Raw genomic sequence first — 15,512 nt, forward strand, 5'->3', positions numbered from 1 at the left:
TGTCTATTGCCCCTCAAACTGCATCACACGATCACCAGTGGCTTAACACCTCCTTTCTACCATCCAGATTCTCCTCCTCATCTTGTCATTGGACAGCATGGCATCTGTACTGACAACGAAATAAAAGGGAGCATTCCAGCTAAGTGGTCTTATGAAGTCTTCCCCCTCTGTCCTTAAACAATTACTCGATTTTGTGTTTTAAACAATTACTAAATATCTGTTGCCGTTGCCAATTGCACATGCGCAATCCGTTAGCTCATCCAGCTCCTCTGCCAAAATCTGCTCCACGTCTAGTACTGGTCAGTGATCAATCAACATGACCTTGATCATTGATGTCAAGAATTCAAAGTCTCAGGATCATACTGATCTCCAATCTTGCTTTGTGCTGGTAATACTGTATGAGCAAACGGTCTGCTTTATTTACTGGCATCGATCAATCGTTCACACGAGCTCACACCGTTACGAAGTGTCACACAATAACAGTCTAAGCACGCTCCTGTTCGTGCAAAACCAGTTGTACAATCTTTATTCCTACTAGGTACGTGCTACTAGTAGCGAATGCTAGCTGAACGGCCGTGCCATGGTTGGCGCTTGGCTTATTTGCAGCAGCGAGATGCTCAGATGGAGATGCTGTTGGGGATGCCCTTGGCGGTGAGGCCGGCGGCGTCGCCCTTGCGGTCAGAGGTGTTGGGGTAGAGCAGCATGTAGGGGAGCTTGGCCGGGCCGTTGCGGTTCTTGAGCTGCGGGTCGTCGTTCTTGCCCACCACCTTGCTCTCGATCTCCACCAGCCGGTCACTGAACCGCTTGAACACCGCCAGCGCCTTGGGGTCGGAGGTCCACTCCGGCGTGTCGCGCTGGCCGAGGTAGAGCTCGTCGGAGGAGTGCTTGGACAGCACCTCCAGAAGCGATATCCCGATGATGGTCTGGATCTGGCTGGTGATGGTGTGGATAAAGGCTCTCTCCGGGTCGCGCCCAAGCTCGGCGTACTCATCGGTGCCAGGCTCCGGCATGCGGCGGCGGCTCACCGTCGGCCGGTTCGGGAGGTACCCCGCGTACGGGTACTGCCCGAAGTTGACGGCGGCGTGCAGCGCAGACGCGATCCAGATGATGGTGGTGCATGATTTTGCCAGCTCGGTCACGGACTGCATCTTGGGCCACCATGGAGCGTCCTTGAGGTCACCGTGCCCGACCTCACGCGTCTCCTTCCACCACGCCTGCAGCTCCACGTCTCCCTGGAGCACGCCATCGTCTGGGTAGTAGATGGCCAGGTACTCGTCCACGTACTGCTCGATGGCGTGCCAGATGGCCAGCCCGTCCGCTGCATACGGGTAGTCCTGGATCAGCAGCCGCACCTTGTACGGGCTGGACGGGTCGGCCACAGCCACGCCCCTCTTGACGAGGTCATCAGGGAGGCCCTGCTCAGTGAAGTTCCAGTTCTTGTAAACGACCGATGACATGCCCAGAGCGAACTTGCCCGGGAAGACGGTCATCTCGAAGATGCCGCCGGCGTTGATGAGCGTCTGCCGCGCCAGCGCGTTGATGGTCATGGTGTCGCGGTAGTGCGGGCTCAGCAGCTTGTGCACCGGGTGCGTCACGCTGAGGTGCCGGTTCGTCGAGATCACGAACGGCTCCATCACTGCGTGCGTGTTCAGCCTGCAAGCATATAGTGTCCATTAGTTCGCTTCGCTGCCTGCAGCTCATTGTCATTCGTCAGTGCATTGATACACATTGGTAGTGTCATTGTTACGTACCAGTGGCTGACGAGCTGGTGCCACCCGGAGTCGCCGACAGCCACGTAGGCCTTGGCCAGCTCCCACACCCAGCCTTCGACGCAGCCGCTGGGCACCGGCGTGTAGACCTTGCTCTTGGCGGTGGTCAGGCCACCCTGGATGAAAGGCTCGCTCAGCTCAATGGCGAGAGGTGTGAGCCTGCCGTCGCTGCGCAGGAAGAAGAGGGTCCTGGTGGCGTAGATGAAGTTGCCATCCAGGTTGTTGACGTCGATCAGAAACGGCATGAACCGGTCGTGGTGATCCAGGATGTAGAGCTTGTTGCTTTCCAGAGCCTGCAAATCGCAACACCTCGAGCGTTAATATACAGGCACCACAATTGATGGATGTGCATCAAATTTCTTTATTCACAGCTACCAAATCAAACAGTTGATTGCAATTGCTTGTCTCAAATTACCTTCTGGACGGTGAGGCCCTCGAGGTTCTTCTCGATGTGCGCTGCCGTGATGGTGCTGGTGTGGTCGCCGTACTTGCTAGGGTCCAGAGTACTTTTCGGTGGGAACTCCTGCATACATGCGATGCAACATAAATTAAGATCGAATTGTTCAGACATGCTTTAGTGGCCAATCCATTGACCATGTACATATTCAGCATATGTTGACTTCACTCACCGTGAGACGTGTGATCATGACCGGATTGACGCCGGCGAGCACCTCCCGTGCGAACTCTTCGTCAGTCCTCCACGCCTGCTTGTCCTCTGCATATACAATACAGTTACATCTTCCGTCAGCATAACTTCCGATGCAGATGAACATTGCTCGGTGAATCTTCGGTTGGTTACTTGCCCATGATGATGTGTGGGAGCGGGAGCTTGAGGAGGGAGTCGCCGCCAACGGGGATGAGGTCCTTCATGAGCTGGAGCGGGAAGTTCTTTCGCATTTCCTCCAGGGCGGCGATCTTGGGCAGCTTGATGCCGCCCTCGTAGAGGTTAATGATGTCCTGGAACGAGTCGAACTCGCCAGGTGTGGTGTCCACGTACGTGCGCACCGCCGGTATGATGCCCTGCGTTATGGCCTTGATGGAGTACCCCAGGAAATCTGACATCTTGAGGTGCCCAAACTTCTCGTCACGCGGCACGTAGATCTGGTCCAGCAGCGACAGCCTGCTCTCCAGGCTGGGGTCTGCAAATATTGCCACACAAACCAACTGTCCAGGTCAGCAAATTCTCTGACAATTTAAGGCAGCAAGAACGTCAGCGTCCTGAGAGTGTGACCCACTAGAAGCACAAGTGGGTTCACATATCAGTCAGAGAGTGTTTGGCATGTACCGTTGGTATTGGGCTTGCGGCCAGTGCGGCCGCGACGAGGGTAAGGGTGGTCCGCAGTGCCGCCGAGGATGGGGCGGTCCTCGCCGAGGTCGTTGTAGACGTCGTAGCGGTACACGCGGTCGTGCTCCTGGTAGGGGCCCTGCTGGTCGTCGCCCCTCAGGTTGCGCAGCTCGTCATCACGGTACGGTTTCAGCGCCGGCGGCATCTGGCTCGGCAGGTATGTCTGCATGCGCACCAAATGTTTAGTTCACAATGTTTAGAAACTCGATGAACATTGAGCTACTTAATTGCAATAAGCTTGAAGAAAAAAACTTGCTACTACTATATATGCAGGAGTACTAATGTACTATTACTACATTTGACCAAGGAAGCTACTTCAGTTTTCTTTCTTGAGCATTTTTACAGTGGTTGGCAGGAACTATGAAGTATGACCCCTTTCTTAAGAAAAAGTATGGACCATGAAAGTTTCAGCCAGGTACTGGCTACCACTATGTGACAGTTAACCAGGAGTACACTATGCAATGGACACCATAGTACAAGTGGTATTCTTCCATGGAGGGCCTAGACAATTCATCTTAAGAAACAGAGAATAACATTTTGCCATGACTGGACAGGGAAAAGAAAGGCTTAAGTAGGGATTTATGGACAATAATAATGGTTATAGAAAAGAAACAACTAATGACTGAATGTCCTATGCGCATTTTTTCCCCTGTCTAGCGTGTGAAAACAATAGCTTATTAGGATAAGCTCTTGTAAGCATAATAATAATGTAGAGGGCACACAAAATATTTGGGGATCTTAACAAACTTGGTGAAATGAAATGCAGAAACACGCCACGGGCATGAAATGCAGAAATATTTGGGGATCAACTGTACACCGGTGGAGTCCTCCTGGACCAGCATAGGAGTTTTCTTACCAGGCATTAACACAAACACGCCACGGGCATGAAATGCAGACATAATTGGTAGCAGCCACCAGCTGCTGCCCTTGATATGTGACGGTGGGGGCGACATGAGTCCAGGTAGGCAGCAAGGAGAGAAGTAGGTCGCTGGCACATAGACGGAAAAGAGCTCTGCGTGTATGTGGCCACGTGAGACCCAGGCAGTGTAGCAGAATCGGCAGGATACAGGGGCTGGTGGAGGGCTTACAGAAGGTGCTGTTGCTAGGGTCATGGAGGGAGGGGCGCGAGGCCGGCGGGCGTTGGTCAAGGAGGCGCGCAGGGGCGCCTGCTGCAGGACGGAGCGCCCGCCGGCGGGAAGGTGAGGTGTCGGAGAGTAGAGAGAGTGAGCCGACAGAGAACAGAGGGGGGAGAGCCGTTGGTGTCAAAATGACATATCCATCCCTTTATTTAACTAGTGTTTAACTATGATGTGAACTTTGACCAAGTTATGTAAAAAAGCTATTAGTATCTATCACGCCAAATCAATGTCATTAGATACATCATGATATACATGTTCATATTATATTTATACATAGTATCATAGTTATCAATAGATTTTTCTATGAACTCGGTCAAACTCTACCTCATTTGACTAGAAACTTTTTACATCTTATATTATAGAATAGTTTTCAAATGTTGTATTGACTAGGTTGGATGGTTCCTAAATTCGCAATCATGATATATTTTTGTAAGGTCATCTGTTTGGCATAGATCGACGTGGGCTTTACAAGACCGCTACGACAAGATCATCCCAGACAAGATCATCCCAGATGGTCGGACTTTAGTGAAATCAAAGTAGCTGAAGAATAATGATGACAACATTGTTGAACAACATTAATAACCACCGTCGTTTAATAGCGTGTGTTTTTGAGTTGGTAGCCATGGTGGCTAGGTGTGCTTTCGCGACGATCATGGTCGGTGAGGGTGGTTCTATGGTTTTCGGCTAGTTTCCCACTAATTAACCGGCCACTCTCTTCAGCATAATTAACGAAAATAGTTGAAAATAGCAAGTTTTTTATCTTGTTCAAAAAAACATATTTTTAAGAAGTCATCGTTTTGCAAAGTGAACCTGCGTGCGTGCATCATCTAGGGCCATGAAATGAGCGGGGAGCCGTGTGTGCTCGCGTGAACCCATCACGTGCCCCTCTTATCTAGAGAAACGAATGCAGCAGGTCGGGCACTTCAACTACTCCTACTAATTAACTGCAACTTCACCTACTTCGGTGCCACGTTGCCAGTCTCTCATTGAATCTTCCTAACCAAGCCGTATCTCCATTGCGACCAACACGGATTAAACAATGCACCAGTCATGGACTTCAAGTTCAAGGTAGTACCGGCAAACAGTAATCTACTGCAAGGACAAGAATGCTTACGTCGTTGGCGAAGAAGACGCGGCTGTAGCTGTACTTGGCGGCGGGGTAGACCCATGAGTTGGCGACGAAGGTGAGCTTCCCCCGCCCCGGGACGTCGTCGAGGGTGATGGTCTTGAGGAAGAACTCGTTGTCGTGGTAGTTGTTGACGACGATGGCGCCGGGGACGCCCAGCTTCGACACATCCCAGTTGTCGAAGGTCAGCCCGAACTTGGACTCCCCCGTGGTCACCGACGGCAGGCTGCTCGTCAGCCACTGCTCCAGCTCCGCCTCCGCGCCCACCTTGCCCCGGCCGCCGTTGTCTGCAGAAGGGCGTTCGCATGGTTAGTTAATTCGCTTTGCTACGACGTGTCTCTGTCGGCTCTTCACTTTTTCATGGTTGCGGATTTTGTAGTTTAGATTGTGTCGTCGTTACTCTTTTGACGTGTCTGTTTGTTAGTATCTTTTGCTTTGTCTCGAGCATCCGGTGCTCTGGTGCAGCACCATGCTCTAGCTCTTCTTTCCATGCTCGCTCGGGTAAAAGATGATCCAGGGTCCGAGGCTACCTTTGACCGACATATGGAGCAAAAGGAAGATCTACCGAGAGGAGTCGAGCGGAGGAAGCACGAAGCAGAAGCGCTTACTGTTGTCGACGGCAGTGGAGCTGACGAGCTGGCAGGTGATCCCCTTGCCGAGGAACTCGGTGAGGCCGTCGAGGATGGCGGCGCCGAAGTCGTTGAGGTCCAGCACGTTCTTGCGCATCAGCACCACCGTGCCCTTGAGCCGCCCATTCTTGTTCGCCCCCGTCAGGTTGTCGATCAGACCGCCCACGCCCAGCATCTTCTTGGCTCCCTCGATGCCTAGATCGAGTGCGTGTTTCAGAGCGGTGTGGAGCTGCAGGGTGTGTGAAGATTTGGCAGCTCGGGCAGGGCGTTTTATAGGGACGACGACTAGCTAGGGAGCGTGGTGTGGCGCTACACCAAGTCGTCCGTGGTACTGTACGACTTTGGGTAGCTACCATGACAATCGAGTGGTTGGATTTGATAACTGGGGGCCGTACGTGCCTGATTGGCGTGGGTGATTACGATCGTTTAATTAATTTTGGCTTCGATCCTCCTTTTTCAGCCGCGCGCGAGAGTGAGACGGCGACGTGCCCGGCTCGTGGATTGGCCGGCCTAACTAGGGAGTCACCGCGCGCGTCATTGCCACGGGTATATTTCCGTGGGCGCATCCGGTGCGTTCACTCTTTCGCGGTCAAGCTCCGCGCGCCATACGCGCCGCCGTGCTGATCAGGACCCCGCTGGCCGTCTCCGATCAATGGTTGCCTCGTCGGTCGCGTCAACAGTTCGCTCACCGGTGATGTACCCTGATGGAGCTGAATAATGAGCGTTTGTTAAGTTTTGCTTTGGGTTCAGGAACTCACCGTCGTGGCTTCCTCGGGAACGCTAGCTACCATGGTACCTCTGCTGCCTCAAAGCTCTGAGTTGAGGATTGTGAGAGGCTCTACTCGGCCCACGGAGGAGTCAAATCAACTCAAGTGATGTTTGGTTGTCTTCTAATACTAAATCATTTTGTTTCGTAAAAGTTGAGCCTTTTTGAGTTTGTATTTGTCACCATGGTTGTTAAACCTTCGGCGTTACCACATCGGATTGCCAACTCTATGTATTTACTTTCTTCGACTGTTTTTACAACATCATTGACGAATTTTAATATTTTTTTTTAGAATCAATTGCCATCCCATCATCCATGTATATCGATTTTATCTAGTATAACTGATCCTTAGCATGCAAACGTACATTGGACCTTGTGGCACCAAACCCTCTCTCGCTCTTCCTTGATACCATGTCGAGGGGATCACACAATGGTAGCCTCTTATTTCACTTTCTAACTCACACCCGATTCAATGTACCATGAAGACTCTAATCTCCCCTTCAGCCAAAATCTCCGATCAAAGTGGAAAGGCCCCTTGCAACCTCTAAATATCATCCAATTTCCTCTCAAATTCTCCCTATAAACCCACAATGAAACAAATCTGCAGAACCGCGCCAATTTAGAGAGGAGGAGGGTAAGAGAGGGAGATAAAGAGAAATTGAGAGAATAGGAAAGATCAAGAAGTAAGTCTTGACTCAACTCGTGATCCAAGTGTTTCTTATCTATCCACTTATACTTAACTTTTTTATCTCATTGCATCTAAATAGGATGTTACTATATGTTATTTTTATTGACATGTTTTAATGTATTATATATATAGCTAGTAGCAACAATTCAAAGTGATAATTTATATTAAGGTCCAAATTGGTCATAAGTTCCCATATCAAGTACATTCCTAGTTTAATACTCAAAATTAAACTATCTTATGTTGTCATTTTTATTATCTAGTTTTGGATCTTTAATAAAAAAATATGGTGGATTGAATCGAAAATTTTGGTGAAAATATTTTCATAGTATTCAACCAATTAATCCATGCCCCTTGATGACGCATTTGTATATGTATGTTTTCTATGGAATTGTTAAATATCTACACATAGATGTGTAGAGCTTGAGACAATGAAAACGTAGGTGTAAGTAGAAAGATTCTAGAGTGTATAAAGTGTCAATCGGTGGTTTGTCCTCAGATCCCAACTTAAAATTGTCAACCATTAGAATTCGGGCCTCAAATCTCATCGTTGCGTCTCACTTCTTAGCTAACCCATTTTAGAATAGACCTCCAATTTGTAAAAAAAAAATTTAACTCCACCTACCATTAGGTCATCTTGAACCTAAAACTAAGGCTATAAGCTCTCTTAAATGTTGTGGCTCTTGCTATCTCATATACAAGAAGTGGCTACATTTAACCCTGGCGCGTCTATCTATATGTTGATGTGCACGTCCTACCTCTTTTATGTATCTCACACTGCCTCCTTTTTTCCCGGACCATGTCCTGCCTGCAGGACAGAGCACCCGCCGGCGGGAAGGTAGGTGAGGGATGATGGCGTGTATTTCACACGTTCGTTGGGAACCCCAAGAGGAAGGTATGATGCGCACAGCAGCAAGTTTTCCCTCAGAAAGAAACCAAGGTTTATCGAACCAGGAGGAGCCAAGAAGCACGTTGAAGGTTGATGGCGGCGGGATGTAGTGCGGCGCATGATGACCCACAAGTATAGGGGATCGCAACAGTCTTCGAGGGAAGTAAAACCCAAATTTATTGATTCGACACAAGGGGAGGTAAAGAATACTTATAAGCCTTAACAACTGAGTTGTCAATTCAGCTGCACCTGGAAAAACACTAGTAACAGGGGTGATGTGAAAGTAGCAGTGATATGAGAGCAGTAGTAACAGTAACACAGTAGCAGTAATAGTAATATGAGAGCAATGGCACCAGAAAACAGTTGACATGTAGAACAAGTATATGATGATGAAATATGGACCGGGGTTCCCAGCTATCTACACTAGTGGTAACTCTCCAATAACAAGTGTTGGGTGAACAAATTACAGTCGGGCAATTGATAGGATTGAAATAGCATTAAGACGGAATATCAAGATCATTAATCATGTAGGCATGTTTTCCAATAATAGTCGTACGTGCTCGCAATGAGAAACTTGCACAACATCTTTTGTCCTACCAGCCGGTGGCAGCCGGGCCTCAAGGGAAACTACTGGATATTAAGGTACTCCTTTTAATAGAGCACCGGAGCAAAGCATTAACACACCGTGAAAACATGTGATCCTCACATCACTACCATCCCCTCCGGTTGTCCCGATTTCGTCACTTCGGGGCCTTTGGTTCCGGACAGTGACATGTGCATACAACTTGTAGATACAATCTAAGCAATAAGTATAGAGCTCAAATCTAAGATCATGGCACTCGGGCCCTAGTGACAAGCATTAAGCATAACAAGATTGCAGCAACAATAACTTCATAAACTTTGTAGATAGACAATCATAATGTAACAATCCATCGGATCCCGACAAACACAACACCGATTACATCAGATGAATCTCAATGAGATCATTGTATTGAAGTACATGGGGGAGAGAATACCAACTAGCTACAGCTAGAACCCGTAGTCCATGGGGGAACTACTCACGGAGCATGATGGAGGCGATGGCGTTGATGGAGATGGCTTCCGGGGGCACTTCCCCGTCCCGGCAGGTGCCGGGACAGAGTTCTGTCCCCCGAATTGGAGTTTCGCGACGGTGGCGGCGCCCCTGGAGTCTTTCTGGAGTTTCGTCAAGTGGTACTGCGTTTTTAGGTCGAAAGGGCTTTTATAGGCGAAGAGGCGACGCAGGGGGGCACCTGGGGGCGCCACACCCTAGGCCGGCGCGGCCTAGGCCTGGCCCGCGCCGCCATGTGGTGTGGTGGCCCCCTGGCCCCTCTCCGACTCTTCTTCGGTGTTCTGGAGCCTTCCGGAGAAAATAGGAGGTTTGGCGTTGATTTCGTCCAATTCCGAGAATATTGCCCGAACAGCCTTTTTGGAACCAAAAACAGCAGAAAACGAGAACCGGCACCGTGGCATCTCGTTAATAGGTTAGTTCCGGAAAATGCATGAAATCATCATAAAGTGCAAGCAAAACATGTAAGTATTGTCATAAAACAAGCATGGAACGACAGAAATTATGGATACGTCGGGGACGTATCAGCATCCCCAAGCTTAGTTCTCGCTCGTCCCGAGCGGGTAAACGATAAAAAGAATAATTTCTGTAGTGACATGCTACTTACATAACCTTGATCATACTATTACAAAGCATATGAAATGAATGAAGTGACTCAAGGCAATGATCTATAGTTGCTAACAAGTAGATAACATATAGCAAAACTTTTCATGAATAGTACTTTCAAGACAAGCATCAAAATTCTTGCACAAGAGTTAACTCATAAAGCAATAAGTTCATAGTAAAGGCATCGAAGCAACACAAAGGAGGATATAAGTTTCAGCGGTTGCTTTCAACTTTCAACATGTATATCTCATGGATATTGTCAACATAGAGTAATATGATGAATGCAAATATGCAAGTATGTAAGAATCAATGCACAGTTGACACAAGTGTTTGCTTCTAAGATGGAAGGAAGTAGGTAAACTGACTCAACATAAAGTAAAAGAATGGTCCTTCCAGGAGGAAAGCATCGATTGCTATATTTGTGCTAGAGCTTTGGTTTTGAAAACATAAAGAGAGCATAAAAAGTAAAATTTTGAGAGGTGTTTGTTGTTGTCAACGAATGGTAATGGGTACACTAACTACCTCGCCAACCGGACTTTTAAGAGCGGCTCCCATTTTATTTTATTTTTGGGTGGCACTCCTTCCAACCTTTCTTTCACAAACCATGGCTAACCGAATCCTCGGGTGCCTGCCAACAATCTCATACCATGAAGGAGTGCCTTTTTATTTTAGTTTTATTATGATGATGACACTCCCCCCAACCTTTGCTTACACAAGCCATGGCTAACCGAATCCTTCGGGTGCCTTCCAACAATCACATACCATGGAGGAGTGTCTAATTAGTTTAATTAATTCGGGACTGGGAATCCCATTGCCAGCTCTTTTTGCAAAATTATTGGATAAGCGGATGTGCCACTAGTCCATATGAGAGTCCGTCAAAAGTAAATGACAAGGTTGAAAGCTAAACACCACATACTTCCTCATGAGCTATAAAACATTAACACAAATTGAGAAGCATTTTGAATTATTTAAAGGTAGCACTCAAGCAATTTACTTTGGAATGGCAGGAAATACCACATAGTAGGTAGGTATGGTGGACACAATTGGCATAGTGGTTGGATCAAGGATTTTGGATGCATGAGAAGTATTCCCTCTCGATACAAGGCTTAGGCTAGCAAGGTTATTTGAAGCAAACACAAGTATGAACCGGTACAGCAAAACTTACATAAGAACATATTGCAAGCATTATAATACTCTACACTGGTCTTCCTTGTTGCTCAAACACTTTTACCGAGAAAATATCTAGACCTTAAGAGAAATCAATTATGCAAACCAATTTTAACAAGCTTTACGGTAGTTCTCCACTAATAGGTTTAAACTACATGCAAAAACTTAAATGATCTACTTAAGAGCTCAAAACAATTGCCAAGTGTCAAATTATCCACAACATATAAGGCATTTTCTTTTCCCAACCAAATAACCAATAAGTATTGTAGCTTCCAACTTTTATCATTGAACATTAAAAGTAAAACGAAGAACAAGCGTTCATATGAAAAAGCGGAGCGTGTCTCTCTCCCAATCAAGGATAGCTAGGGTCCGATCTTATTCAAACAAAACAAAACGAAAATAAACACACAGACGCTCCAAGTAAAGCACATATGATGTGACCGAATAAAAATATAGTTTCAGGGGAGGAACTCGATAAGTTGATGAAGAAGGGGATGCCTTGGGCATCCCCAAGCTTAGACGCTTGAGTCTTCTTGAAATATGCAGGGATGAACCACGGGGGCATCCCCAAGCTTAGACTTTTCACTCTTCTTGATCATATATCATCCTCCTCTCTTGACCCTTGAAAACTTCCTTCACACCAAACTTCTCATAAACTTCATTAGAGGGGTTAGTACTCAAAAAAAAATTTGAATCCACCTTTGTCCTGTAGTGGCACATTGCAAGAACTCAATAAAACATTAGCTACAGCCCTCTACGTCTAGAAAACCTCGCTTAAAGTCCACAAGAGACAATGCAAAAAACAGAGACAGAATCTGCCAAAACAGAACAGCCAGTAAAGACGAATTTTAATAAAATACTTCCGTTGCTCAAACCAGAAAACTCAAAACTAATGAAAGTTGCGTACATATCTGGGGATCACTCACGTAAATTGGCATAATTTTCTGAGTTACCTACAGAGAATTAGACCCAGATTCGTGACAGCAAAGAAATCTGTTTCTGCGCAGTAATCCAAATCTAGTATCAACCTTCGATTAGAGGCTTCACTTGGCACAACAAAACACAAAACTAAGATAAGGAGAGGTTGCTACAGTAGTAAACAACTTCCAAGACACAAATATAAAACAAAGTACTGTAGCAAAATAACACATGGGTTATCTCCCAAGAAGTTGCTTTCTTTATAGCCGTTAAGATGGGCTCAGCAGTTTTAATGATGCACTCGCAAGAAATAGTATTTGAAGCAAAAGAGAGCATCAAGAGGCAAATTCAAAACACATTTAAGTCTAACATGCTTCCTATGCAAAGGAATCTTGTACACAAATAAATTCATGAAGAACAAAGTGACAAGCATTAGTAGATAGAACAAGTGTAACTTCAGCAATTTCAGCATATAGAGAGGTGTATTAGTACCGTGAAAATTTCTACAACCATATTTTCCTCTCTCATAATAATTTTCAGTAGCTTCATGAACAAACTCAACAATATAACTATCACATGCAGCATACTCTTCATGATTTCCAAACACATAATTTTTATCAAGTTCAAGATTAGTGGAATTAAAACTTTCAAACTTACTTTTATTAATAATATAACAAGGTAGTTGATCAATCTCAATAGATATGGGACTCATAGAATAAGTCAAGAACTCTCCAATCCCATTTTCATTAGTAGTAAAATTGATATTATCAAGTAACATAGGACCATCATCTAGAGCTTTATCATAGACATTTGCCAAACAAAATTCTTTATTACCATGCATTTCGACATCAGGCACAAACAAAGCATTATCATAAGATTTATCAAAGTAGCATGGATTATCATATATAACAGTAGCATAATTATTTTCACAAGTTTTACTCATAGGCAATACTTCAAGAGAATCCACAGGAACATAACATTCAACCTCTTCCGGTAAGCATGGAGGGCAATCAAATAGTGTAAGAGATAAAGAGTTACTCTCATTAGAAGGTTGGCATGGGTAGCTAATCCATTCTTCCTCCTTTTGTTCGTCGCTCTCCTCTTTTTTTCATCCAATGAGCTTTCGGGTTCATCAATTTCCTCCTCTTTTTCATCCAATGAGCTTTCGAGTTCATCAATTCCTTCTTCCACAGGTTCCCGCAAATTGTGAGTGCATTCTTGTGCATTAATGTGTCTCTCTTTATAATCAAGGATATAAGGATTCCTACTGTAGCATTCTATGCAAGAATTAAGGATAGTAGAGACATAATCTTTAAGGCCCTTACAAACAACACAAGTTTCATAATTCTCAACCATGAAGGATTCTATCTCGGAGGCTCCCATAAATAAGACAAATTGTTCTACCTCTTCGAACCCATAATGAATATAGCAATTCCGATTATAGTTCTTAATTAAAAATTCCTCACTAAAGCCACATTGAAATTTAAGATGTTTAGTATCCTGTTGAGAGCAACAGTTTATATCATGGCGTTCAAGCAAGATTTTAGCAATTGTATTCAATTTTTCTATCATAGCACTCATTATTTTACCAGTTCTTGATTCTCTATAACAATTATAACATTCTATAAGCTCCAAGTAAGTTGTTGGTTCTCCCATAACAGCAGTTTTTAATTTTTTGGTTTTTCAAATTTTTATGGATTTTTGGGTATATGAGACAAATAAAACAAGACAAAAATAAACTAAGCAAACTAATACTAGACAGAAATAAACTAAGCACAAATAAACTAGGCAAAAGTAAACTAGCAAAACAAAATAAAATAAAAGTAGAGAGAGAGGTAGAGTGTACTCCCCAGGTGAACTTATGAGTAGAGCTATGCCTCCCCGGCAACGGCGCCGTGAAAATAGTCTTGATGACCCACAAGTATAGGGGATCGCAACAGTCTTCGAGGGAAGTAAAACCCAAATTTATTGATTCGACACAAGGGGAGGTAAAGAATACTTATAAGCCTTAACAACCGAGTTGTCAATTCAGCTGCACCTGGAAAAACACTAGTAACAGGGGTGATGTGAAAGTAGCAGTGATATGAGAGCGAGTAGTAACAAGTAACACGATAGCAGTAATAGTAATATGAGAGCAATGGCACCGTGAAAACAGCTTGACATGTAGAACAAGTATATGATGATGAAATATGGACCGGGGTTCCCAGCTATCTACACTAGTGGTAACTCTCCAATAACAAGTGTTGGGTGAACAAATTACAGTCGGGCAATTGATAGGATTGAAATAGCATTAAGACAGAATATCAAGATCATTAATCATGTAGGCATGTTTTCCAATAATAGTCGTACGTGCTCGCAATGAGAAACTTGCACAACATATTTTGTCCTACCAGCCGGTGGCAGCCGGGCCTCAAGGGAAACTACTGGATATTAAGGTACTCCTTTTAATAGAGCACCGGAGCAAAGCATTAACACACCGTGAAAACATGTGATCCTCACATCACTACCATCCCCTCCGGTTGTCCCGATTTCGTCACTTCGGGGCCTTTGGTTCCGGACGGTGACATGTGCATACAACTTGTAGATACAATCTAAGCAATAAGTATAGAGCTTAAATCTAAGATCATGGCACTCGGGCCCTAGTGACAAGCATTAAGCATAACAAGATTGCAGCAACAATAACTTCATAAACTTTGTAGATAGACAATCATAATGTAACAATCCATCGGATCCCGACAAACACAACACCGATTACATCAGATGAATCTCAATGAGATTATTGTATTGAAGTACATGGGGGAGAGAATACCAACTAGCTACAGCTAGAACCCGTAGTCCATGGGGGAACTACTCACGGAGCATGATGGAGGCGATGGCGTTGATGGAGATGGCTTCCGGGGGCACTTCCCCGTCCCGGCAGGGTGCCGGGACAGAGTTCTGTCCCCCGAATTGGAGTTTCGCGACGGTGGCGGCGCCCCTGGAGTCTTTCTGGAGTTTCGTCAAGTGGTACTGCGTTTTTAGGTCGAAAGGGCTTTTATAGGCGAAGAGGCGACGCAGGGGGCACTCGGGGCGCCACACCCTAGGCCGGCGCGGCCTAGGCCTGGCCCGCGCCGCCATGTGGTGTGGTGGCCCCCTGGCCCCTCTCCGACTCTTCTTCGGTGTTCGGAGCCTTCCGGAGAAAATAGGAGGTTTGGCATTGATTTCGTCCAATTCCGAGAATATTGCCCGAACAGCCTTTCCGGAACCAAAAACAGCAGAAAACGAGAACCGGCACCGTGGCATCTCGTTAATAGGTTAGTTCCAGAAAATGCATGAAATCATCATAAAGTGCAAGCAAAACATGTAAGTATTGTCATAAAACAAGCATGGAACGACAGAAATTATGG

The 15,512-nt window shown here is 45.7% G+C and overlaps 1 protein-coding gene across 1 annotated transcript; it reads right to left on the minus strand.

Annotated features, from left to right (window-relative positions):
• Positions 1-399: 399 nt before the first annotated feature.
• On the minus strand, positions 400-6,249 carry LOC124703965 (linoleate 9S-lipoxygenase 1). The gene is made up of 8 exons (XM_047236200.1): positions 5,988-6,249; positions 5,368-5,666; positions 3,055-3,277; positions 2,573-2,908; positions 2,399-2,484; positions 2,185-2,292; positions 1,752-2,062; positions 400-1,653 (listed from the first exon to the last, which is right to left on the minus strand). Exons 1-8 carry the CDS (start codon positions 6,181-6,183, stop codon positions 618-620), a joined length of 2,595 nt encoding a protein of 864 aa, XP_047092156.1. The 5' UTR covers positions 6,184-6,249; the 3' UTR covers positions 400-617.
• Positions 6,250-15,512: the final 9,263 nt, after the last annotated feature.

The sequence above is a fragment of the Lolium rigidum genome, chromosome 3, assembly GCF_022539505.1.
Source record: "Lolium rigidum isolate FL_2022 chromosome 3, APGP_CSIRO_Lrig_0.1, whole genome shotgun sequence".
Taxonomy (NCBI): Eukaryota; Viridiplantae; Streptophyta; class Magnoliopsida; order Poales; family Poaceae; genus Lolium; species Lolium rigidum.

Coding starts and splice junctions, on each gene's coding strand:
- LOC124703965 (XM_047236200.1), bottom strand. CDS start 6,183: ATGCTGGGCGTGGGCGGTCTGATCGACAACCTGACGGGGGCGAACAAG. Junction 2,909..3,054: donor CCGCAAGCCCAATACCAACG/GTACATGCCAAA, acceptor CAATATTTGCAG/ACCCCAGCCTGGAGAGCAGG. Junction 1,654..1,751: donor CACCAGCTCGTCAGCCACTG/GTACGTAACAAT, acceptor ATATGCTTGCAG/GCTGAACACGCACGCAGTGA.